The sequence below is a fragment of the Cricetulus griseus genome, chromosome 9, assembly GCF_003668045.3.
Source record: "Cricetulus griseus strain 17A/GY chromosome 9, alternate assembly CriGri-PICRH-1.0, whole genome shotgun sequence".
Taxonomy (NCBI): domain Eukaryota; kingdom Metazoa; phylum Chordata; class Mammalia; order Rodentia; family Cricetidae; genus Cricetulus; species Cricetulus griseus.
Window position 1 is genome coordinate 8,344,929 of NC_048602.1, and position 26,308 is coordinate 8,371,236.

Sequence of the window (26,308 nt, forward strand, 5' to 3'; positions counted from 1 at the left end):
CTCACTGGCATTAGAGCAGACATTTTCTTTTTTTTTTCTTCGAGACAGGGTTTCTCTGTGTAGCTTTGGAGCCTATCCTGGCACTCGCTCTGGAGACCAGGCTGGCCTCAAACTCACAGAGATCTGCCTGCCTCTGCCTCCCCAGTGCTGGGATTAAAGGCATGCGCCACCAACGCCCGGCTTTTTCAAATTTTTTTAATTTTATTTTTTTCATAGACATGGTCTCATCATATGGCTGTCCTGGAACTCGCTCTGAAGACCAGACTGGCCTTAAATTCAGAGAGCCTCCTGCCTCTGCCTCCCAAGAGCTGGGATTAAAGGCATGTGCCACTCTGCCAGGCTTTTAAAAATCTGTACAGTTTTTGAGACAGAATTTTACTGTGTTTCAGGCAGATCTCAAACTCAGCTATCCTCGTCTCAGCCTCCCAAGTGCTGGAATCACACACAAACCTCACTCGACCAGGCCCCTCTAACACAGTCAACAGAACCGCCCGGCGCTGTTCTTCCCATCCGTTCCCATCCCTGCCAATGGCTGTTCCTCCTACCCAGCTGCCATGCCTCCTCCTGCCAGTCACCTTCCTGGTCACTACCCCATTGCAAGGCCTTTGCCCACATCTGTCCTGACAGAGCGTTCTTCTGAAGTTTGAAGAATTGCCTCTTCTTATTCCCAATTCACCCACCCAATGATGTCACCTCAACATCTTCTGACCATACAATTGCAGTAGTTCTGCCCCTGCCCCATTTCTTTGGGCACTAGTATCTTATAACAGCTGCGAGTCTGTCAGTAGTTGGCTCAGGCCTGTAATTGCAGCCGATTAAGAGGTAGAGGCAAGAGAATCCCAAGTCTGAGGTCAAGCAGTGCTACACAGTAACACGCTGCCTCAAAAGAAAGGACAGAGAAGCTGGGCATTGGTGGTGCACGCCTTTAATCCCAGCACTCCGGAGGCAGAGGCAGGCAGATCTCTGTGAGTTTGAGACCAGCCTGGTCTACAAGAGCTAGTGCCAGGACAGCCTCCAAAGCCACAGAGAAACCCTGTCTAGAAAAACCAAAAAAAAAAAAAAAAAAAAGAAAGGACAGAGAAGGTGACAGTGTTCAACTTAAGTTTGTTTCTCAGAGCCCACACGGGGGCTCACAACTATACTTAACTCAGGGTATCCAAATCTTCTTCCAGTTTCCATGGATATTAGGCACTCATGTGACTGATACATACGTGGAGGCAAAATATTCATACACACAAAATAATTTTTTTAAGTGAGACATTCCAAGTCTTCCTGGAGTATGTATCAAGTTTGGGCCATCTTGGGTTTCAAAGAAAAAAAAGAAAGGAAGGAAAAGAAAAGAAATCCAGCTGGGTACAGTGGCAAAAGCCTTTAATCCCAGCACTTGGGAGGCAGAGACAGGTGGGTCTCTTGAGAGTTTGAGGCCAGCCTGGTCTACATATCAAGCTCCAGGTAAGCCAGGGCTATGTAATGAGATCTTATCTCAAAACCAAACCAAGTTCTCCATAGGCAGCGCAGTACCAGGTGAAATCCACAGGAAAAGCCACAGTGCCAGACCCTGCAGTTCAGAGCCAGGGGATGGCTTCACCAAGTGGACTGCCACCGTTACTCCCTCCTTCTCTAGTGCCCACCCTCCTCACCGTGCTGATATAAGGAACAGACCTGTGACTCCCGCTGAAGGAGGGGAAAGGACAGTTTGGAAGTCACAAAAATATATTAAAACAGCTGTTACCTTCTCCCAGCTCCCCTCCTCTCCCTCCCCAGTGTCTGCTGCCCCACCCACCAAGGAAAAAGACGGCCAGGGCAGGGAGCCGGAGGTGCCCCAGCTGCAGGCCAGGATCTGGGGGAGGGAGTCCCTCCAGCCTGGGAATGGAAGGCGGCTAACAGTCTTTACAGGTTTGACGCCACCGTCGACGAGGGGGTCTCGGGGAGGTCATAGGTGCAGGAGGGTCAGGCAGGATGCAGCGGACGGTCGGGCCTTGCCACAGGGACAGAAAACAGAAGAGAAATGAGAAGAGTGAAGAGAAGGAGAGACACCACAGCGGGGGTGGGGGTGGGGAGCGGAGGGGATGCCTCCAGGTGACAGCTTTGTGGGGCAGGCGGGGCACTTGGCTTTGGGGAGAGGTAGAAAAGGGGAATCTGCCAAGGCCACCATTAGTTCTCAGAGGACAGAGGACAGGGAGAATCCCAGAGCAGGCAAGGTCAGGCCGCAGGAACATGGAAGACCAGGGGTCTGAGTGCTTGGAAGCAGCAGGAATGCTGGAGAGAACCAAGCCCTGTGTCACCTAGAGCTGGGAGGGAGGACAGCTGAGCCCTCAAGAAAGACTAGAAGGGACGGGCGGAAGCAGGAACCTGCCTGCCTGGCAAGCTGCACCCCACCCGCTGTGCGGCTAGAAGGTCCTTCGGCCCAGTCTTTTGAACACACTCACAGTGCCTGCATGGTCCATTTGGGCACCAAGGCTCTCGATGGAGCTGCTCCCCCGGGGCCCTACCAGAGTCCTCTTAATGGCCACTTTGACCTCAGCTGAGGACTTACTCTTGGTGCTTGTGACCTGGCTGTCCTGGGCCTCAGACACAACAGCAGCCTTGCCCAGTCTCTGAAGGACACTGACTTTGGGCAGGGACTCTGGCTTCTTCTCTGGCCCCGGGCGAGAGGGAGGTGCCTGGCGCCGCAGTCTTGGAGCTGTTATGGTTGCAGAGCTTGTGGCCTTGGCTTTGACAGTCAGTGCTGGCTGGGGACTGGCCTTGGTGGGGCCCCTTCCTAGCTTCTTCAGGACTCCAGCATACGGCAGGACAGAGCTGCTGCTGTCATTATCACTGTCCCAGGCCATATCCTCATCCATCTCTGGGGTGGCCCCTAAGCGGCTGAAAACTCCAGTAGGCTGTAGGAGTCAGAGAAGAGACAGTGGGTCATTTAGTCACTCAACACGCTGCCTGATCCGTGCTGGCCTCTACAACAGCTGGCGAGTCAGTGTCATCCCATGTGACGGGGATAGCACTCTTAAGGGGTACCAGAGGCGAGGGAGTCCAGAGGAAGACCTGACTATGCCAGGCGGCTCAGGAGGGTACCTTAGGAAAGGGTACGGGGCATTGGAGCTCTGTAAGCTGAGTGGCAGTGGTACTAATAAAGACAGGAGAACGGGGAGCGCCCTGCCAGGGGTAGGGTGAGCACTGGAAGATCCCCTAGGACTTCTTAGCTGTGCCTTGTGTCGTGCCTCAGACAGGGTCCAGGGCCACACATAGCTGGGAACTGCTCCACCACTAAAGCACACCCCAGCCCCTTACTCGGTCATTCACTTAGTAGACAGCTAATGAAACTCAGACTAGGATGAACAGGGTTTGAGGATGCCACAGTGGTTAGGACAACCCTGGCCACACCCTCCTGAAGTCATAGCACAATGGAGGAGGCAGCATCAGAAATAACTCCACTAATTCTACAACTTCAACCGTCAGCCAAGTTCTAGGAAAGACAGCGGATCTTCATAGATTTTCTTTTCCGTTACTTTTTTTGTTTTTTTTTCAAGACAGGGTTTCTCTGTATTGTTTTGGAGGCTGTCCTGGCTCTCGCTCTGGAGACCAGGCTGGACTCAAACTCACCGAGATCCGCCTGCCTCTGCCTCTGCCTCCCGAGTGCTGGGATTAAAGGAGTGTGCCACCAACACCTGGCTTGTGCCACCAACGCCCGGCTCCGTTACTTTTTGAGACAGGGTTCACTACACAGCCCACGATCTCAAACTTGAGATTCTCCTGCCTCAGTCTCCTGACTGCTGGGATGGCAGATGTGGGCCATGGCTGCCAACATTTGAAGGAGAATAGCATACTGGAGGGCAGTCAGGGACAATCCACATCTCAGAGATGCCAGGGACTGCAGGCTCTCCAAGGAGATAGAGCAAAGGGGGAAAAAGCATGCACTCAGTTCCCGAGGCAGAAGTGACAGTAGTCACACTTCTGGGCACTCGCTAAAACCTCCCAGGGCTGGGTCTCCAATCCTATGAGCCTGTGTCACCATCACCATCATGGAAGATTCTGGGAGGTGAGAGACAGAGGGCAGGTGGCTCTCCCCTGGTGAGCATGAGGCTCAGTGAAAGCTACAATGCCCACGTGGGCGATACTTAAGAAGCGCTTGCCAGGCCCCACGCCCATTCCAGCTCCTTGCTGACAACCACAGCCCTAACAACTGGCACTATGCAGATTCAGGAACCGAGGTACAAACAGCCAAAATGACAAGGCCAAGGCCACCCACCCAGCCAGTGAGCTCTAGGGTATTTTCCTAAGCACACACCATGCCCAGAACCCAGGGAACTGCTCATTACAGCAACAAGAATAGGTTTTGTTGTGGACATGGTTAAAAATCAAGCCCTTGGGGCACTGGAGAGATGTCTCAGAGGTTAAGAGCACTGACTGCTCTTCCAGAGGTCCTGAGTTCAGTTCCCAGCAACCACATGGTGGCTCACAACCATCTGTTATGAGAACTGGTGCCCTCTTCTGGTGTGCAGATATACATGGAAGCAGAATTTTGTATACATAATAAATAAATAAATGAAATCTTTAAAAAAAAAAAAAAACTTATTAAAAAAAAAAAAAATCAAACCCTTGGGCCGGGCCTGCGTTGGTGGCCCACGCCTTTAATCCCAGCACTCGGGAGTTCGAGGCCAGCCTGGTCTACCAATTGAGCTCCAGGACAGGCTCCAAAACAATACAGAGAAACCCTGTCTCAAAAAACAAACAAACAAATAAACAAAAACAAAATAAAATCAAACCCTTGGAAGCATAAGTGCAAGTCTGTGATCTCAGTACTCATGAAATCAAAGGAGAAGGATCATGAGTTCATGAGTTCTAGGCCAGTCTAAGCTACAGGAGAGACTGACTCAAGCATTTAGTCCTAAAGAAGCCAGGTGTGGCAGTGCATGCCTGTCACCTGGGCACTCAGGAAATGGAGGCCAGAGGGTCAGGAGTTCAAACACATCCTTAGCCACACAGTGTCAGACCGCCCCGAGCTATATGAGACTATCAGACACTTCCTCTTCCTGTGGCATGTGGGGACAGGGTTGCGAGGACTAATGGCAGCAGTGTGGGATCCTATCCATGCCTACAGGCAGAGGGGACAGGGAGGAGAAGAGATGGGGTCATCCACCTTGGAATGCATTCAGCTGACTGGAAGGAAGCAGATGGCAGGCACCCAGAGCTCGAGAGCTGAAGGCTCAGGGAGTTGCTATGGTAGAAGACACTGAGACTGGATGGGACCTGGGCTAGAAGAAAGAAATCTGGCAGCCAGGCAGCCTGGGGCTGGGCTACAAGTCAGCTGAGGAAAGACAGAAGGCAAACAGGAAATCCAGCACGGCCAACAAGAAAACAGGTTCACCGGGCGTTGGTGGCGCACGCCTTTAATCCCAACACTCGGGAGGCAGAGGCAGGAGGATCTCTGTGAGTTCGAGGCCAGCCTGGTCTCCAGAGCGAGTGCCAGGACAGGCTCCAAAGCTACACAGAGAAATCCTGTCTCAAAAACCAAAAAAGAAAGAAAGAAAGAAAGAAAGAAAGAAAGAAAGAAAGAAAGAAAGAAAGAAAGAAAACAGGTTCAAATGGGGGGATGAGAGCGTGGCACCTGGGCCACAGATGCATAGAAGCATGAGTGTCGAGCAGTACACTGAGGGGACCAGCACTTGCCGGCACGAGCGCTCCAGCACGCCACACTGTGGTGGAATATTGTTTTCAGCTGTGTGACTTTTGTTTACGCTGCATTTGTTTAACTTTGTGAAGCCGTGTTACAGTGCCTGTCTAAAACACCTGGTGATCCTAGTAAAGAGTTGAACGGCCAATAGCGAGGCAGGAGCAAGGGTAGGTGGGGCTGGCAGGCAGAGAGGATAAACAGGAGAAACCAGGATCAGGGGCCAGCTGCTAGCCAGCCACAGAGGAAGAAGGAAAGTAAGATATACAGAAATCAGAAAGATAAAAGCCCAGAGGGAAAAGGTAGATGGGATAGTTTAAGAAAAGCTGGCAAGAAATGAGCCGGGCACTCATAACTAAGAGTAAGCCTCCATGTGTGATTTATTTGGGAGCTGGGTGTTGGGCCCTTCAAAAACCAAAAGAGTAAAAAACATAAACAATACCATACTCACCTTAGTCCCTGTCGTTGTGTCTGCTTTGGTCTCAGCACCAAGGCGATCAAACACAGATGTTCTATGGAGACCTGGGACAGAAATGGCACCATGAAGCAACACCTGCCTAATGTCCCCATGGAACCATGTCTAGGCTGACCACAGAGTGGATGACAAGGTGGGATGACCTACACGGGTGGCTCATGTTGACCTCAAACTCATGACAACTGTCAAATCTGGGAAAGATCAATGAGCTGGCTAGTTTTATGTCAACTTGACACAAGCTAAAGTCATCTAAGAGGATAGAATTTCAAGTAATAAAAGGCCTCCATGAGGGCTGGAGAGGTGGCTCAGAGGTTAAGAGCATTGGCTGCTCTTCCAGAGGTCCTGAGTTCAATTCCCAGCAACCACATGGTGGCTCACAACCATCTGTAAGAAGATACGGTGCCCTCTTCTGGCACGCAGGGATACGTGCAGACAGAACACTATACACATAATAAATAAATATTAAAAAAAAAAAGGCCTCCGTAAGATCGGCTGTAGGCAAGCCTGTAGGGCATTTTCTTAATTAGTGATTGATGGGGTAGGGACTGCCACCACCAGGCTGGTGATCATGGGTTCTATAAGAGCAGACTGAGCAAGCCATGGGAACAAACCAGTAAGCAGCACTCCTCCATGGCCTCTGCGTCAGCTCCTGCCTCCAGGTTCCTGCCCTGCGTGAGTTCCTGTCCTGTGACATGAGGTGCACTGCTTCTGATCATGGTACTTCGTCACAGCAATAGTGACCCCAACTAAAACAATCAATGAAAATTGACACCTGAAATCCATTGTGCCTCTGCACCAGTCGATGTGGAAGGGAAAGTGTTTCTTCTCTAAGACTGGGTCTCACGTAGCCTAGGCTAACTTGGAACTCACGATGTAACTGAGGCTGGCCCCGAACTCCCGATTCTCCTGCCTACGCCTCCCAAATGCTAGAGTTACAGCTGGGTGCTACCACACCCAACTTTTGGGTTCTTTTTTCTTTTTTTAAAGATTTTATTTATACGATGTTCTGCCTGGATGTACGCCTGCAGGCTGGAAGAGGGCACCAGATCTCATTACAGATGGTTGTGAGCCACCGTGTGGTTGGTGGGAACTGAACTCAGGACCTCTGGAAGAGCACTCAGTGCTTTTAACCTCTGAGCCATCTCTCCAGCCCTAAGGGTAAAGCGTTCTTAATGTTCTCTTGCTCTTCTCATGTTTGCGACTGTGGGCATCTGGCAGAATGTGATGAAGGGTGATGAGCCCTCCACTAAATAAAACCTACATCTCAAACGAACAGTGCTGGCGTACACCACTAATCCCAGCACCCTGGAAGCAGAGGCAAGTGAATCTCTGAGTTCAAGACCACCGGCCTGATCTACAGATCAAGTTCCTGGGCTATAGCCAGGGCTACACAGGGAAACCCCATCTCAAACAACCAACCAACCAAAAGCCTATATCTGCACCAACATAGTAACCACTGAGTCATAGCCTAAAACACGATGGAAACAAACAACCATTAAAAAATAAGCCACCAGATCTGGCATGGTGGCGCACGCCTTTAGTCCCAGCACATGGGAGGCAGAGGCAGGGGATCTCTGTAAGTTAGTAGCCAGCCTGGTCTCCAGAGTGAGTTCTGCAGGACAGGCAGCACAAGATAGCAATCCTATGGAAGCAGGCACAACGCACTTTGGTTGTAGGACAGAGAAAATCAAGCTGGAACTGACTGGAAAAACAAACTTCCACCTTGATGGTTGGTTTCACAGTGTTGGAAGTTACTCTGCAGGCCACTGGGGGAAAAGTCATCAGTGGTATTACCCAACAGGGAACTCTGAATGTGACAATATCAACCTGCCAGGCTAAGTGTGCCCATTGGCGTAACAATGGCATGAGGTTATGAACTTAACCAACACCTCTCTGATTAGATTTGAGGCCTGCTCCACAGGGGGAAATACATGCCTGGGATGGTAACCCTGGCCAAATGTCCATGACTTTAGGAGGCCATAGGCCCGAATAGAAACTTTAATATTGTTGTTTTGATAAATGGACATGTTATCAAATTGCCTTCTGAATATTCATGCTTAGGCGGGCGGGGGCTTTGAAAAGATGGCTCAGCAGTTAAGAGCACTGACTGCTCTTGCAGAGGTTCCCCCCATGACTCCGGTTCCAAAGGATCTGACACCGTCTTCGGGCCTCTGCAGGCTCTTACATGCATGTGGTACATGTAAACTCACATAGATTCACACATATACACACAATAAGGAATAATTTACACACATCGGTACATGTTTGTGTTTGTACCCATAGGTAAGTCTTGGTCAGAGAAGCTGTTTCTACAGAGGCAGCATTTACTGCAAAGACTCAGCTGGTCAAAGTGCTGAGCGTGTGTGTGTGTGTGTGTGTGTGTGTGTGTGTGTGTGTGTGTGTGTGCGCGTGCGTGCGTGCGTGCGTGCGTGCACGAGCGCATGCACGCGCGTGCGCTCAGCCAAGGTGGACCGGCCACCTCTATCAACCTCTCCACATCTCAGGGGGCACTGCAGACAAGCAGCAGAAAGAATAAGAGAGCTGAAGAAGTGCTGTGAAATGCTGTCTTCCAGATCCAACCTGCCAAGTGAGCACTTAAGGTTACCAACACAAGGCCTGCAGAATATCAAGCCCACAAGATCAGTCAATGTTCTAGGGCAGCTCAAAAAAAAAAAAAAAAGACATGAATTCCTCAAAGAACAGGGCCTGACGAGACGGCTCGGGAGTTAAAAGAGAACCTACTGCTCTTGCAGAGGACCCAGGCTCCACTCCCGGCCCTCTAGTTTCAGGAATCCCAGCATCCTCTTCTGGCTTTCAAAGATTGTCGTGCACAGTATGCATATGATTGCAGATAGCACACACACAAAACAGCTTCTGAAAGCAAGTTTTAAGGGGCTGTCGAGATGGCTCAGTGGTTAAGAGCACTGACTGCTCTTTCAGACGACTTGGGTTCGATTCCCAGCACCCACATGACAGCTCACAGCTGTCTGAATAATTCCAGTTCCAGAGGACCTGACACCCATGGCAAAGCACCAATGCATATAAAATAAAAATTAATAAATTAAAAAAAAAAACCAGCTGGGCGTTGGTGGCACACGCCTTTAATCCCAGCACTCAGGAGGCAGAGGCAGGCGGATCTCTGTGAGTTCAAGGCCAGCCTGGTCTCCAGAGCGAGTGCCAGGATAGGCTCCAAAGCCACACAGAGAAACCCTGTCTAGAAATAAACAAATAAATAAATAAATAAAAGAAAGTTTTAACTAAAAGATGAAAAATGAAAGAAAAAAAATGACCTGAGGAAATTTTATATTGTATCTAAAAGATACAATATTTGTGCCAAATATTTATAGAGACCGAGGCTGTAGTTAGGTGGAAGATCACTACCCTAGCACCCACAAGGCCACACCCGCAGCACCTCAAACACAGAACATAAAAAATAAACTGGCCATGCAGTGGTGGCTCACACCTTTCATCCCAGCACTCGGGAGGCAGAGGCAAGCGGATCTCTGTGAGTTCGAGGCCAAGAGGAAGTTCCGTGACAACCAGGGCTACATAGTGAGGCCCTGTCTGGAAAAAACAAACCAAAGGAAACAGAACAGAGGCTCTGTAGGGACATATTCAGTGACATCCACAGGTCCACTCCGCTCCTCGGAGAGGGACAGCAGTCATGGGGATGGCCCGGAAGGGAATGTGCACCGTTTACAGTTCTTCTGGGAGAACCCGCAGAACTTTCTAAAACATCACTACCATGGAGCCACCACCTCAGGAGCCCAGGGGACGAGCCCTTGCTTTGCCTCACAGTACTGGTGTCCACTGCAGGCCTACTTTTAGCCAGGTATGGTCACTTGCTTCCCAGGCCAGCCCTAACTGTCCCTGCCCTCCAGGGACAAGCCATGCGGAGCCCAGCTTCATGAACTGCAAGATGACAGCACAGAGGTGAGGGAGTCTCTTCTGTGGTCGCTGTCCCCTTAGCCAGATGCCATTGGCTACTCCCCTCTGAGCCCCCACCTACTGCACAGGACCATCACTGGGCAGCAAGCTAAGAGAGTTCCACCTGCAGCCCCCACAGCCTGTACCTTTCGCTGCCTGCTGCTCCAGGATCCTGCGGGTTCGGGGCGTAGTCCCCTTGGGCATGTGAATGACGTACTTTCCCTCCATCTCGGCTGTGACCCGTCGCCGCTTGGTAGGAACAGCCAGGCTCTCCTCCTCCCTGCGGGCCATCGCTGGTAAGGAGACATGGGGTCAGCTCCTCCAGGAATGAAAGTTCTGAGGTTGGGGCAGGGGACAGGACACACCTAGCTATGGGCATGACAATCTGTCTCTGTCCTCTCTCTTTGGAGACAAGGGCTCGCTATGTAGCCCAGGCTGGCCTCAACTCTCAATCTTGCTGCTTTAGTCCCAGGAGGGCTGGGCTTACGGGCGTTCCCAACGCCCAGCAGCACACCAGTGCCTTTCATCGCCTTCCTTGTGTGACTGGGCCATTCATGTGCACAGCAGCTGGCCCTGTCACCAGAGTTATCTGGTGTGACTAAACCACAGATGTGCTTGGGATTTGAAAGCAGTGGTGACCTCCCAGACTCTCTAGACTGTGGAGCCCCCTGGGGTGCGGAGATGCTCAGATGCCACAGTGCTGCCTGCAGAACTCTGTGTTCTTGCGCCTTTTGCCTCTTCTTTTTGTGCTTTCACTTTTTAACAAGTAATCAAGGTCCACACTTACTGTTAGGCATTATGCAGAATTAATTACTCTCTCCCCTTACCAGTGGGTCCCAGGGATTGAACTACGGTCATCCAGCGAAAGCATTTACTCCCTGGGCCGTGCCACCAACCCTACTTATCCTTCTTTTCTGTTGCTAAGCCAGGGTGTCACTATGTAGCCCAAGCTGGTCTGGAACTTGTAGTCCCCCTGCCTCAGCCTCTCCACTCCAACACGCTCTGTCACACCTACCTTATATTTCAACTACAGAAAAGAATTCCCTTCCCCGGGTCAGGAGGCAGACTTTCCACCATTGTTTCAGCGCTGTGACTCTAGCTAGCCTGGAACTCTCCATATAGACCAAAGCAAATGTGAATTTGAAATGATTCCCCCTGCCCCCCCCCACACACACACCTCTACTTTCTGAATTCGGGACTTACAGGTATGTGCCACCATGCCTTTACATTTACTTATTTTTTGCTTGTTTTTGTTTTGCAACACTGGGTTTCTCTGTGTAGCCCTAGGTATCCTGGAACTCACAGAGATCCACCTGCCTCTGCCTCCCAAGTGCTGGGATCAAAGGCGTGTGCCACTACTGCCCAGCTTACGTTTATAAATTTTTGTGATGCTAGGGATTAAATCCAGGCCTTTGTGCATGCTAAGCAAATACGCTACCACTTAGCCTAGTTCTAGAATCTTGTTTCTTTTCATGAGACAAGGACTCAAGCTTGCAGACCAGCCTGGGTGCAAACTCACAGCAATCTGACTGCCTTCAGCCTCCCAAGTGCTGGTATTATGGGTGTGAGCCACTACACACAGCAACTAATTTTACCTTCTAGTTGAAGGCGCTTCTACTAACACACACACACACACACACACACACACACACACACACACACACCCCAAAGACAAAGCCAGAGCAGCAATGGCAATAGATATGTGATGGGGAACTACTGGGCAACTGTAAAATGAAGTCCTCTCCTGGGGCCTCAGTTTCCACAGGTGTCTTTTTACACTAGGAACTAGGACTGGATCCAACAAGGTTCGAGAACACAGCAGAGAGCAGGAAAGTTCAAGAGGCCAAAGGCTGAGCCCCCTGGAGCCCACCCACTGAAGCCCTGGACAGAGGGCAGTCAGAAAAACCCAAGGAGCCCCATGCTGCAAGCTGAAGGCCACAGGCAAAAGCTGGCAGCCAGCTGGCAAGAGGAAGTGCTGAGAGGGGGGCCTCGGCTCAGCCTAGCATGCACAGAAGCCCTGGGCTCACTGTCCCTAGCACTGCATAAACAAGGAGTAGCAGGCCATGCCTGAGAGCTGAATATCCACAAGGTAGGCAGGAGGAGCAGGAGGTCAGCGTCATCCTGGCTACATAACAAGCTCAAGGCCAGCTTTGTTACCAAGGAGACGGGGAACAGGTCTCCAGTCTGTCTTGGAGAGCTTCTCACTGTCCTTGAAACCAAGACATCACCGCCCTTCTCGAAACAGTGACATGGAGCTAGAGATGGCTCAGTGCTTAAGACCAAGTACGGATTCTGCACAGACCCAAGTTTAGTTCCCAGCGCTCACATCAGACAACTCACAACGGCCTAACTTCAGCTCCAGGGAAACCACTCTTCTGGCCTCCAGGGGCACAAACACACACACACACGTACATACAATTTAAAAAGAAAAATAAATCTCAAGTTAAGAAAAAATAAGGAGGTCCCCTTGTGGGACTCCTAGCAGTGGGAGCAGGGTTGTCCCTAACCTGTTGACTTTTGGGAACCTAGTCCTCATACTGAGTCGTCCAGCCCAGCCTTAATACAAGGGCAGGTGCTTAGTCTTACAGAAACGTGATTATGCCATGCTTTGCTGACACCCATGGGTGGCCTGCCCCTTTGTGAACCGAAGCAGAGGAGTGGACAAGGGGGTCAGAAAGGAGGAAATGGGAGGGTAGGAGGGAGGGGAAACTTTGGTCAGATGTAAAATAAAAGGATAAATTTAATTTAAGAAAAGAGAGAAACAAGCTGGGCAGTGGTGGCACACGCCTTTAATCCCAGCACTCGGGAGGCAGAGGCAGGCGGATCTCTGTGAGTTCGAGGCCAGCCTGGTCTGCAGAGCGAGTGCCAGGATAGGCTCCAAAGCTACACAGAGAAACCCTGTCTCGAAAGAAAAAAAAAAAAAAAGAGAGAAACAAAAATGAAGTTCTCAGACTCAAGTTCACAAAGGTCAGTGACCTTTGGGTGCCCTCTGAAGCACCTTGTCACATTTAGCACACCCCACACATATGCTCACACTCACACGCACACACGCGCTCATCTTCTTCTCACCCATATTCCCCTGCAGCTCTGCCCAACACCTGCCCAAGAGCCCTCACCGGCAGCCTTGGCACTCTTCGCTGCCATCTTGTTGGACACAGTGACGGAGATCTTGGAGGTGCTGGTGTCTGACCGCCTTGGGGGAGTGTGGGGTGGAGAGTCATGGTTCAGGCTGTTGGTGATCATTCGAGAAGCAGCTGTGGGAGGAAGGAGTTGAGCCCAGTCACTCTGGGGATACCCTGGAGAAGGGACTGGGAGATGGCAGTGAGGAGGATTCAGGAACAACAGTCTAGGAGCGAATTCTCAATCCAGCGTTGGGGCCTGAATCAGGAAGCAGCAGCAGCTGCTGTCACCCGGAGGCTGCTCCATCCTTGTGATGTAAGGTTTGATTAGGGCCCTGGACAGCAGCTTCATATCCCTAGGAACAAGCCAGCTCACCATGTCCGACTCCTCTAACATCCCCCACACCGGGACCCCCTTCTACTTCTGCTACGCTGACCCATGACACCACTTTGTCCCACAGTCCTCATCACTTGACAGGATTTTGTTTTTAAAGACTTTGGTTCACTCTGGACTGACCTGGAACTCACAATGTAACCTAGGCTGGCTAATTTACAGCAATCCTCCTGCCTCAGCCTCCTGAGTGCTAGGATTATACACGTGAGCTCCCACGCACGGCTTTGGTTTCATTTCTCAGTTACTTGAAATTATAAAAGGCATTGAGGCCAGGCGTGATGGGACACGCCTTTAATCCCGCACTTGGAGGCAGAGGCAGGTGGATTTGTAAATTCAGGGCTAGCTTAGTCTACATGCATTCCAAGCCAGTCAGGGCTATATCTGTATTGTGAGACCTTGTCTTGGAAGGGATGGAGGGAAGAAGGAAAAGGAGAGGGAGGTAGGGAGGGAGAGAGAGACAGAGGGGGGGAGGGAGGGAAGGAGGGAGGGAGGGAGAAGAAGAGGAGGAAGAGGAGGAGGAGGAGGAGAGAAGGAAGGAGGAGGAGGCATTCAGAAGGGTATGAAAATGTTATCGACAGGCAATTGAAAAACTGGCAAAACTCATCTATGCTACTGGTAGCCAGGGCTGTGGGTGCCCTGAAAGGAGACAATGAGTGGAAAGGGGGAGGAGGGGACTCTGAAAGGACTGCTTGCCTCTTCCTTTGGATGCTATGCTGGCTATCAGCTGTCTCATACTGACTGCTATCCAGCAGAGCCTCTAATGAGTTGGTGCTGAGGCTAGAACACAGGGCCTCACAGACTAAGCACACACTCTAGAGCCTCATTCCTGTAACCTCCCTGCATCAGCACCTTTGGGTGTGCCCTGCCAGCACTGACTCTGCTTTGTCCAATCAGGAAAGCAGGTGTTACGAAAGCAGAGACTCCTGAGGCCCCAGGGCTGGGGCTGCCTTCTAAGGCTGTTTTCAGGAACCCTATGACTCACTCCCACTGTCAGAACATGCCTAGGCTAGCCTGCTGCATGATGGAAGGAAGGCACCAAGCCACCTCTATGACTCCAGCTGACATTGAGCCAGTAATCGATGTGTGAACGAAGCCATCCTTCAACATAGACATCATGGAACCAGAGACCTGCTAAGCTGGATCCGAGGACAGTGACCAGCCAACCCATAAAAGTATGAGAAGTAAATGTCTGTGACTGACTGTTCATCTTTGTGTGTGTGTGTGTGTGTGTGTCTGTCCATTCATGTGTGTGAATTGTAACACACATGTGTGACACACAAAATTGGGACACTCAGATGTGTATCCTTGCCTGTTTCAGACAGAGTCTCATTTGTTTGCAAATACATACACTGGGCCAGCTGGCCTGTGAGCGTCCAGGGACTCTCACCTGGGGTTACAGATGTGCACTACAGCATCCATCTTTACAAGAGTGCTGAGGATCCAAACTCAGATCCACACCCTTACATGGCAAGCACTCACCCAGCAAGCACTTCACCAGGCATGCCATCTCCCTTTTTTTCTTGAAAGGGCATGCTATTGTGCAGCCCCACCTGGCCTAGACCTCTCTATGTAGACCAAGATGACCTAAAACTCAGAGAGAGCTACCTCCACATGCTGGGATCAAACTCCTCAAAATCAAGAGATCCGCCTGAGTGTTGGGGTTAAAGGCGTGACACTTCTAGATAATTTCTATGGGGGCAGGACGGGCGATGGGGACTCAAACGCCACAGTACACACGCAGAGGTCAGAGGACAAGTTTCAGTCAGTTCTTTTCTTTTAACTTTCACAGGTTCTAGACAACTCAGGTTGCCAGGTGTGCACAGCAAGAGCCTTTGCCTGCTGAGCAATCTTACCAGCCCCCCACTTTTTTTTTTTTTTCCTTTCTTTCTTTCCTGAGATAGGATCTCACATATTCCTGGCTGGCTTCAAACGCATTACTGTGAACTTTTTTTTTTCTTGTTAAATTTATTTATTCTTATTTAGGTGTGTATATGTGTGTAAGCCATATGTATACAGGTTCCTTTGGAGGCCCGAAGAAGGCATCAGATCCCCTGGTGCTAGCGTCACAGGCATTTGTGAACTATTTGATGTGGGTTCTGGGAATTGAACTCGGGTCCTCCGGAAGAGCAGTAAGTGTTCTTAACCACTGAGCCCTCTCTCTCTCCAACCCCCTCCTTTAAACTTCTAATTCTCCTGCTGCCACTTCTTAGATGCTGAGATTACAGGTGTGGACAATACAGTGCCTGGATTGTCTGGAGCTGAGGACTCAGTCCAAGGCCTATCGTATGCCAGCTGAGTTCTAGCCCAGCCTGTGTGGTTTGAAAATAGGGTCTCACTCTGTTTGCTGCCCAGGTCTTCAGCGTCTGTGTGTGCAGGCTCATCTCACTGCATTTCACGACAACCCTGGCACCGTCGCATGGGGTGCTTGCTTCCGAAGCGGTTCCCAGATTTGCACACCTTCCCGGCCTGTGTCAAACAGACCCTGTGGCCTCCTCACATGAGTTCCGGCAAGCATCCTCCCATGGCCTACTTACTGCTAGGAATGTAAAAACTGGGCTTTTTTTTTTTTTTTTTTTGGCCTTTGCTCGGGGACTGTGCAGCTTTAAAATGACCCCTGCTAAGCACACTGCTAAGGTGCTGTGTGACACTGCACTGCATGGGAAGAACACAGTGTGCTGCGTGGCAAATGTGTGTGGCTTACAAGCTTTTATTCTGGAAATGAGTCACGGTGGTGCTGGCTGTGAGCTCAGCAAATGACTCAAGAGCATACGGTAAACAAGGTGTCCTTTAAAGGGAACACGGGGAGGGGGGGGCATCTTCTCAGACAGGCTCAGTGAACAAAGGCATGGGGGGGTGGGGGGTGGGGGGGGTGAAGGTCCTGATCCTGGGACCCACATGCCGCAGTAGAGGATAAGCAGGGTCATTTAGCCACCACTTGGGCCAGGGCGAATCAGTACTCCCCAGACACACACAGAGAATAAATAAATGTAAATAATAAATACAGTTTTTAAAAAGTCTGGTTAGATTCTGTCAACTTTACACAAACTAGAGGCCTGGGGGGGGGGGGAGTGTCAAAACATGCCTACATTGGATTGGCCGGGAGACAAGTCTGTGGGGACTGCTGTGGGAGAGCCTACCCACTACAGGCAGTGCCGTGCTTGGCAGGTGGTTGGTCCCTAGAGGTATAAGAAAGATAGCTGGATAGGTGTGGGGGCACAATGTCTATTAATCTCAGTAATCAGAAGGCAGAGACAGACAGATCTCTCTGAGTTCAAGACCAACCAGGGCAACATAGTAAGACCCTACTTCAAGAAGGAAAAAAATAGAAGAGAAGGTAGCTGTATGCACGCCTGGAGAACAAGCCAAAGAGGAGCATTCGTCCCTGGCCTCTGCCTTGATGCCCTGATCAGGACATGTCAGCTGAATAAACTCCTTCCTCCCCGTGCTTTTAGTCATGCTTTATCATTAGGCTGGGCAGTGGTGGCACACGCATTTAATCCCAGCACTCAGGAGGCAGAGGCAGGTGATCTCTGTGAGTTCAAGGCCAGCCTGGTTTACAGAACAAGTGAGTTCCAGAACAGCCAGGGCTGCAGACAAACCCTGTCTTGAACCGCCACTACCCACCAAGAAAACCAAGCAAACCAGAACAAAGAGGAAGAGATAAGATAAGGAAGGGGATATGTATGGCTGAGGTGTAACTGACTGAAACGGCAGAGTGTTTGGTCAGCCTGTGCACAGGTTCTGGGCTCCATCCTTAGCACCGCCAAAAGAAACACATCAGAGGCAGTGATCCCAGAAGCAAGATGCTAAGGCAGGAGGATAATGACTTCAAGGCCAGCCTGGGCTATATAAACCTTTGCCAAAAAAAAAAAAAAAAAAAAAAAAGGAGAGAGAGAGAGAGAGAGAGAGAGAGAGAGAGAGAAGCCAGAAAGACAATTCTGAGGGGGAACAGGTGCTTACAGTCCAGCCTGATGACACAAATTGGAGCACCGAGATCTACATGGTAGAAGGCGAGAACCAACCCCCACAATATGCCCTCTAACTTTCTCACTTTGTCTTGTGAGACACTCCCCACACACACACACACACATCAATAATTCAAACAAATATGACTACTAAGAGTAAGAAAGGGCTATTTAAACAGTCACTCCCTGCCCAGCTTATATGGTCCCTGACAGAGTGCGTCAATGGCTTTGCTTCCACCTTTGCAAACTACGAGGTGGATGGGACGGCCAGACGTGTTCCCTTCGGCTACGGGATGCAACGAAGAGACTGAACGGATGCAACTCACCACTAGAGGCGCCGCGGCGAGGCTCGCTCTGGACGGGACTGGGGCTGCAGGGCACTGACTCGGTGGCTGCTTTGCACATATCCTGGAAATGAGAGGTAGTGGGGTCAGCCTAGAACAGGGGACCTAGTGCAGCGAGCAGCACCCAGAAGGTTGGAGACCTTAAAAGCTGTTCTGCCAACCGGGAAGTAGTGATACACACCTTTAATCCCAGCACTCAAGAGGCAGGCGGATCTATGTGAGCTTGAGGCCAGCCTGGTCTCCAGATTGAGGAGTACGGGGACAGACAAGGCCACAAAGAGAAACCCTATCTTCAAAAACCAAAACGAAAAGTTGTTCTGCTTTGGGGTTGTTTGTTTTATTTTTTAACCCATTTTTAGTTTTAAGTGTGTGTGTGTGTGTGTGTGTGTGTGTGTGTGTGTGTGTGTGTGTAGTGTATGTAAATGTGGGTGCTTGCAGAGGCCACCAGTATGGGATCCCTTGAAGCTGCAGTTATAAGCAGTTGTGAGCTTTCTGACGTCAGTGCTAGAAACTGAACTTGGGACCTCTGGAAGAGCAGTGAGCACTCTTAACCTCTGAGCCATCTCTCCAGCTCTATGCCACTCAGCTCTGGGCTAAAAGAAAGCACCCTGTGTTGTGGAAATGTTTGTTTAACTAGGCAAAGATGTGTTACATATGCCAGGTGGCAGTATGTCACCAGCACTTGGGAAGCAGAGGCAGAGGATCTCTGTGAGTTCAAGGCCAGCCTGGTCTACAGAGCGAGTTCCAGGACAGGCTCCAAAGCCACAGAGAATGGAAAAAGAAACACAAGAATTAAGGTTTGCCTCACTGCATTGGGAAGACAGAGAAAACAAGGCTCAGAGACGTCAAGCAACACGCCCAATATCACACAGCATAGAGCGGAACCTGCCTGTGAACACTGCACCTTCCTTTGCTGCCAGGCCTCCTACTGGCCCTATGATAGTCCCCTGCAGCCTCACACTCACACCTCACAGCAGGGCACCTACCTGGCGGTGCACCACCTTGGCATGTTTGAGGATGGCAATGATGTCACCCACTACCGTCACGCCTAGCTCATTCATGATTTCTTTATTGAGATCTAGCAGCATGCTCTTCTGGATCCTGCAGGGGGGACAGTGATGAGGCCCTACCCAGCAGGCCCCCCCACCCTCACCCCCGCCTCCTCCTGCCCGGTCTACCCTGTCCCATCAGCCTCCTCACCGATTATCCACAAACATCACAGCGTAATTAACAGCAGGTCCTGGAGGAATGCCGGCTTCCTTGAAGAACTGGATCCACTCGGAAGTGGCTGGGGGTTAGACAGGACAGTCCTTCATAGCAAAACTGCAGCAGCAGTGGCTCCCACAAGTTGAGCCAGTGCGTGCCAGCTCCCAGTGGAATGAGGACCCCGACCACCCGTGAGTCAGCAGGCCCTGAGTCCCCTAACTAGGAGCGGAGAAGTTGGGAACACGCCAGGGCAAGATGTACCCAAGTTCCTGGTCCTTTGACCTTGTTCTCCTATAGCTTCATCCCGTCCTGGTGCCTTATCTAGCGTGCCTGGCCTGACAGCTCTCAGCACCTGGCCTGATGGGGAGCCCAGGTCCTGGAGCCAGTCCCTGGGCTTCGGCAGGGAGCCACCGAGCCTCTCCGTGAGGCTCAAGTTTTACACCTTATCAGGAAGCTTGGCTGGTTCAGTCCTGGCTCTGCCATTTCCTGCATACAGGACTTTGGGCGAGTCACTGCTCAGTGCTTCAGTTTCCTGTCTGTGACTTGTAATAGTGCTGTACATCTACCAAGTACTTCCTGGGCACTCAGCACAGGGCCAATACTGTTCCCAGCACCTATGATGCCTTAGACCCTCAGGGCAGAAGTCAAGAAATCCACGCTAAGGTTTCAGTACTAACCACACCCATGCCCTTGGATCACTTGGTGGATGGGTGGACTGAGTCCAGACAGCCTTAAATGGCTTTTTTAGGACAAAGTCTAGTGGTGCCTAGGCTTGCCGTCGAATTCATTGTGTATCTGAGGATGACCTTGAACTCCTGACCCTCCTGCCCCCCACCTCCCCAGTGCTGGAATTGTCATTGTGTACCGTCACCATACTCAGTTTATGTGGTGATGGGGATGGAACCCTAGGCAAACACTCTGCTAACCAATCTAAATCCCTCTTTTTTTACTTTTTTTTTTTTTTTTTTTTTAAAGATAGGTTCTCAGCTGGTATGGTGGCACACACCTTGGGAGGCAGAAACAGGTGGATCTCTCTGCGTGAGTTCCAGGCCAGCCTGGTCTACATATCCAGTTCTAAGACAGTCAAGGCTATATAGTGAGACCCTGTGTCCAAAAAAAAAAGGACAGGGTCTCGGGTATCTCAGGCTTGCTTTGACCTTAGCAGGTAGCTGAGAATGACCTTGATCCTCTTGCCTTACTGTCCTGGATCACAAGTGTGCACCACCTACAGAGCCTGGTGTCCAAGGAGTTGCAAAACCTCATGACATGCGTTACAGAGACAAGGCAAACATGTGACCAACTGTGCTGTCAGAAACACGTTGGTGGCACACGCCTTTAATCCCAGCACTCGGGAGGCAGAGGCAGGTGGATCTCTGTGAGTTCGAGGCCAGCCTGGTCTCCAGAGCGAGTGCCAGGACAGGCTCCAAAGCTACACAGAGAAACCCTGTCTCGAAAAACCAAAGGAAAGGAAAGGAAAGGAAGGAAGGAAGGAAGAAAGAAACCAGTGGCCATTAAGAAATACCTGGACCAGGAGACTGAAGTAGTGGGTTTGAGACCAGTCTGGGAAATGTGAAGGATCCAGAGAACTACAAAGTGAGACATTGTCTCCAAAAACAACAACAAAAAAAATGTAGCCCCTACCCAGAAATGTTACATTGCAAAACAGTGTATCTCAGAATCAGCCAGATGAGGTTACTACTCCTATCCCTGGGAGAAATCGTCCGGAGTCAGGAACATCCATTGCAGATGTCTAGCCCAGAACAAAATAAAATCCTTCATAGTTTGTCTGTTTGCAGTGCTGTGGATGGAAATTGCCTTATCAATGTCAGTTAAGGGCTCTAGCTCTGAGCAACCTCCTACCGACCATTAGTTAACCGTAACACTGTGCCATACTCCAAGTCCTTCACAGGGGACTCCTAGGCTAACATCTCAAGCCCTAAGCAATATCCCTTGACAATGGCATCTGTAAACAAACATGTGAAAGGCTACCCAGCATTAACAAGGAAAGACAAAACAGCTATGCTTAGCCCTACAGGTGACTCTCACATATCATACTATGTAAAAAAAATACATCATGATGACACACTGCACGGTTTTGTTTACAGAAACTCAAAGCCTGGGTGCTGCTAAATGTTTGTCTTTTAGTTGCTTTTAATTCCATCCATGCAAATTGTTTTATGGATTTTCTTTCCCCCTCCCCCCCCCAAGAAAGGGTTCCTGGCTGTCCTGGAACTCTCTCTGTGTGTAGACCAGGCTGGCCTCTGCCTCCTGAGTGCTGGGACTAAAGGTATGCAGCACCACTGCCCAGCTATGGATTTTTCTTCATGCGCAATAATCTCAACATTTTCTGAAGCCACTATGTGATCTCTGGGCCTTAACAACCCCAATAGACAGCTTAAAAAGAGCTGGGGATCTGGGTGTGGTGGCATACAGCTATAACCCCAGCACTTGGGAGTTTAAGGCAGGAAGACTGAAAGTGGCCTGGGTCATCACATAGGGAGACTTCCCCCACCCCCAAAACTAAGAGCAAGCTAGTTAGGCCGGTGGTAGTGCCTGTGACCCCAGCACTAGAGGTAGAGGCAGGAAGGCGAAGAGGTCAAGGGTGTCCTTGGCTCCTGGAATGGCAGGTTAGCCTGGATTAGTATGGGCCTGTGTCTCAGGAAAGAGTGGGGGGATAGCCTGAGGCTGTCTCAAAGCAAGCACAACTAGCATCAGCTAAGGACTGTGCCCAGGATCCCACATGTGGTAATCTCCTCAGTCCAGGTTGCAGAGTTACCATCTCCATCTCACAGGTAGAAAAACTCAGACTCTCGTAGACCAGGCACAGGAGGGCCTTACCAAGTTCTCCAGGCCAAACTCCTAATGCAGGAGGCCCAACTCAGGAAGAGAACAGCCAGCCTTGCTCAGGCTCCAGCCCCGCCCCCTCCTCAGTAGAGCTCAGCTGCTCCTGCCTGTCACCAACCCTCCCCCTTCACCCCTCTAGACTCAGACCACACCCCAGAAAGGGAGGTGGGTGAGGGGCCCTGCAGGGAAACCCGACTCACCCATAGTCACTGAGACCATCGTCTCCCTGGCCTTGACCCTGCTTCCCGGAGCCTGGAAGAGAGAAGGGAGAGGGCCCATTCGTCAGCCCACAGAGAGCCTCAGACTCCCGGTGTTGCCCGCCTGCCTGCCTGCCTGCCTGCCTGCCTGCCTGCCAGAGGAGCATTCCTGGACTAGGGGCTCACGACCCAAGAATAGCCTGGAGCAGCTGGCAGGACGTCAGCCTGGGACAAGGCTGCCACCACAGCTATCAGTGTTGCCTGCCTGGGAAGGAGCTCAAAGATGGTGTCCTACTCAGGGCTCCCACTGCTGTAATAAAACACCAGGGCAAATAGCAACTTGGAGAGGAAAGGGTTTATTTCCTTTTTACAGCTTGTAGTCCATCTCAGAAGGAAGTCAGGACAGGAACTCAAGGAAGGAACCTGGAGGCAGGGGCTGATGCAGAGGCCATGGAGGGGTGCTGCTTACTGGCCTGCTCCCATGGCTTGCTTTGCTCAGCCTGCTCTTATAACACCAGGACCACCTGCCCAGGGATGGAACCACCCACAGTGGGCTGGGCCAGCCCACATCAATCATCAATGAAGAAAACACCCCCAGACATGCCTACAAGCTAATTTTAAAGAGGTAGCTTCTCATTTGAGAACCCTCTTCCCAGATGACCCTGGCTTGTGGCAAGTGACATAAAAGCATCAGCACAGAAGGCAAATGTCCAGCTCCCAGTCAGTCCTCACACCATGACAGGTCTAGCTGGAAAAGTGGCCCCCAAATCCCACCACATGGACCCACTCATTGCTCTGTCAGGAAACCTCCTGCCAGAGTCAGGCACAGTGGCACGCACCTGTTACCCCACAACTCAGGAAGCTGAGGCAGGGGAACAGCTGTGGCTACAGAGTGAAGCCTTTTCTATTCGTTTGTCTGGATGTTTATAGTCCTGGCTGTCTTGGAACTCACTCTGCAGACCAGGCTGGGTCTGAATTCACAGATCCCCCTGTGTCTGCCTCCCAATGCTGGGATGAAAGAAGTCAGCCACCACATCCAGTGTGAGGCTCTTTCTCAAACATTAAGACAGAAACCAGACATGGTAGAGTGTCTGAAATCCCAGCATTCAGAAGACTGAGACAGGGGATTCACATGTTCGAGGCCAGCCTGGGCTAGTAAGGCTCTGCACCAAACATAAAACAAAAGATTTAATTGGGTATAGCTCAACGACAAATTTTTTGCCAAGCATAGTCTGGTCCTCAACAAAATAAACAAACAGGTTTCCCAAGAACCATCAATGTGGGAGATACTTAAGAATCCTTAGGGAACAAAACCATGGAGCCCAGTTGGGGGCAGAAGAGCAGGGACAGAAACAAACAAAATAGCTATAAAGGCGGAGCTGTGGAGAAAGCATGGCTGGCCAGGGAGGGGTAGGAACTATTTCCAACAGGCTGATCTACAAAGACTGAGGTGTCTGTCCTGCAGAGACCTGGGGAAGGGGAAGTGAGTGTGTGGCTCTTTAGAGGAAGATGTCCCTCCTCAGGAAGGGACACTCCGTCTAGTGTCCTAAGCCAGAAGCTCCTCTGGTGTGCCTAAGAACCAAACTGGGAGGGGATGGGTGTGGGGGAGTGTACCAGACCCCAAGAGGCTCCAAAGAAATGGAAAATTTTCCACTTAGATGCACAATTGCTTAAAGGGGGCTGAAGAGCTTCGGATGCCAGCCCCAAGCTACATAATTTACGTGCAAGGCTAGCCTGGGCTGTATAGCAAGACCCAGTCTCAAGCAGGTGGGCAGGGCTAGAGGTGTAATTTAGTTAGGAGAGGGCTCCCCTAGCATGCACAAAGCTCTGGGCTCAATTCCCAGCACCATACACACCAGGCACACACACCTGCAGTCCCAGCACTTGGGAGGCAGAGACAGGAGGATCAGAAGTTGAAGGCTACCCTTAGCTACAAAGCAAGTTCTGGATTTGACACCAATAAACAGCACAAGAGACACATCTGAGAAAGTCAGGACATGTCAACTAGCCACCTAGAAAGAGCATCACAAAGATGCCTTGAGACAGCCTCACAGGGGAAAACTATTGTTAGTCCCATTCTCGTCGATTAAAAAAAACAAAAAACACCTGACTCAGCAAGGAACAGTCACTTGCCAAGTGTCACACGTAGCAACTGACCTTTCTGAGATTCAAAAGCAAGTTCTCTCTGCTTCCGAAGCCCATGGAGCAGGTCCTCAGGAGTGTTTACTCTGTGCCAGGAACTGAGAATACGCACATCTCAGTGGTTTTGCATGATGAGCCTGGGAAGAAGAAAGATGAGCAAAAAGAGGAAATAAAAAGTTGAAGACGGAGGAAATGGTAACCCCAAGAAAACATAGCAGGTTAACGTAGGGCCAGGACCAGAACTCAGGTCAGCCCAATGAATGAAGACCCAGGAACTGCTACACAGCAGGCATAACCAGCCTCTTCTTGGAAGGCCTCCGTTAACACTAAACCAGAATTCTCTAGGGCAGCACAGTCACTGTTGAACTCAATTTCACCACTCTAACACCATCTTGTCTGTTTGGTTTGTTCTCATTTGTTAAAACTAGGTCTCCTGAATTAGCCAAACTGGCCATGAATTCATAATTTTCCCGCCTCTACCTCCCAGGCTCTGAGCTTCTTCTTACTACTACCTTAAAAACCCATTTCAACCCAGGTGTTGGTGTTGTACACCTTTAATCCCAGCACTCAAGAGGCAGAGGCCAGCCTGGTCTACAGAGCGAGTGCCAGGACAGGCTCCAAAGCAAAACCGAGAAACCCTGTCTCGAAAAAACAAACAAACAAAACATTTCCAGGAGGCCAGAGAGATGGTTCAGGGGTTAAGAGCACTTCTTGCTTTGGTTTAGCTCCCAGCACTCACACAGAAGATCACAACCACCTGTAAATTTAGTCCCAGGGGATCCAAAAGCCTGGGCTCCAAGCATGTGTGTGGTGCAAACATAAACAGGCAGGTAAACACACATACACGTAAAGATAAATGAATCTTCTCTTTTAAAAAGTCCATCTCCCCAGCTGGGTAGATGGTTTAGTCAGTACTGTGCAGGAAGATTTGAGTTCAAAGGCCAGGTGGTGGCGGCGCACACCTTTAATCCCAGCACTCGCGAGGCAGAGGCAGGCGGATCTCGGTGAGTTCGAGGCCAGCCTGGTCTACAAGAGCGAGTTCCAGGACAGCCTCCAAAGCAATACAGAGAAACCCTGTCTCCAAAAAAAAAAAAAAAAAACAAAAAAAAAACAAAAACAAAAACAAAGGAGCATGCATCAGCCACTATTTTAAATCTCTACTTCAGAACTCGGCAAGCAGCAGGGTGTCGATCTTCCGGACCGTTCTCTGGCTTTCTCCGGGCTCCCCCTCCTCTATTTGGGTTGGAACTCCCAGTTGCCACAGTCCCAATGCACTGAGCTCTTGGTGCGCCACAGACATTTCGTGGGGATCCCGCACGACGAACCTATGAGCCTGAGACTAGCACTGTGCCGAGGAAACTCGGGTGACACACAGGCCCAGTGCTGCCCAGTGGGGGGGGCGGAGACTCGAACCCACACCGCTGGCCGTGCTAGCCCGGCCATCTCCCGCGCAGGTCCCCGACAACAAGGGTGGAAGCGTAACGAGGGGGGGGGGGCGCAGAGAGCATCCGCGGCTTGCACCAGCTCCCGTCCCACTAAGGGATGGGGTGTGGGGGGATCCGCTTCGGGCCCCCACGGTGCACAGGAGGAAACTGAGGCTCGCAAAGAGGAGTCGCTCATCCATCGGGTCGCCGCACACCGTGGCCCGCCCCGGGACTCCAGACCCTTGGCCGCCCCGCAGCTCCATCCGCAGCCTCCTGCGGCCCAGCCCCGCCACCCAGCGCCACCGGCGGGCACCTCACCTGGCCCGGCGGGCCCGCACCCCCGGGAGCCGCCTGTCTGCGCCCCCCGATCGCGCCAACTGTCAGCCACTCCTCCCTCCGCCGGGGCCACCCACCCGTCCCGGAAGTCCTGCCCTTGGTACCGGATCTGGCTGACCCGCCCACCTGGCCGCTCTAGCCCTCGCAGCCGCCGACCAGCGAGAGCGTGCGCCGATCGCAGTCACGTGGCGGCGCGCAGCTTTCCCGGGCTCCTCCTCCTCCTCCTCCTCCTCCTCCTCCTCCGGACTCCGCTCCCCGCCCCGCCCGAGC

General features: G+C 51.2%; 1 protein-coding gene across 4 annotated transcripts; it reads right to left on the reverse strand.

Annotated features, from left to right (window-relative positions):
* Nucleotides 1–1,084: 1,084 nt before the first annotated feature.
* Nucleotides 1,085–26,187, reverse strand: CUNH19orf47 (chromosome unknown C19orf47 homolog). 4 transcript variants are annotated; one of them, XM_027430452.2, is made up of 10 exons: nt 26,021–26,156; nt 24,294–24,415; nt 22,140–22,191; nt 19,090–19,177; nt 18,876–18,990; nt 17,872–17,953; nt 13,184–13,321; nt 10,214–10,360; nt 6,117–6,187; nt 1,085–2,882 (listed from the first exon to the last, which is right to left on the reverse strand). In XM_027430452.2, the coding sequence occupies exons 2-10, from the start codon at nt 24,336–24,338 to the stop codon at nt 2,391–2,393; spliced, it is 1,230 nt and encodes a 409-aa protein (XP_027286253.1). In that variant the 5' UTR covers nt 24,339–24,415; nt 26,021–26,156; the 3' UTR covers nt 1,085–2,390. The 4 variants fall into 4 exon arrangements, with proteins under 4 accessions (XP_027286253.1, XP_027286256.1, XP_027286257.1 ...); XM_035449413.1 differs by lacking the exon at nt 26,021–26,156 and adding an exon at nt 26,165–26,187 and having other exon boundaries at nt 2,391–2,882; XM_027430455.2 differs by lacking the exon at nt 10,214–10,360.
* Between the last annotated feature and the right edge of the window lie 121 nt (nt 26,188–26,308).

Excerpts from the sequence above, each read along its gene's own strand:
- CUNH19orf47 (XM_027430452.2), bottom strand. The coding sequence starts at position 24,338 with ATGGGCTTCGGAAGCAGAGAGAACTTGCTTTTGAATCTCAGAAAG. Across the intron at positions 10,361-13,183 it reads GAAGAGTGCCAAGGCTGCCG|CGATGGCCCGCAGGGAGGAG; the intron begins GTGAGGGCTCTT and ends TCTCCTTACCAG. Across the intron at positions 6,188-10,213 it reads GGAGCAGCAGGCAGCGAAAG|GTCTCCATAGAACATCTGTG; the intron begins GTACAGGCTGTG and ends TTTCTGTCCCAG.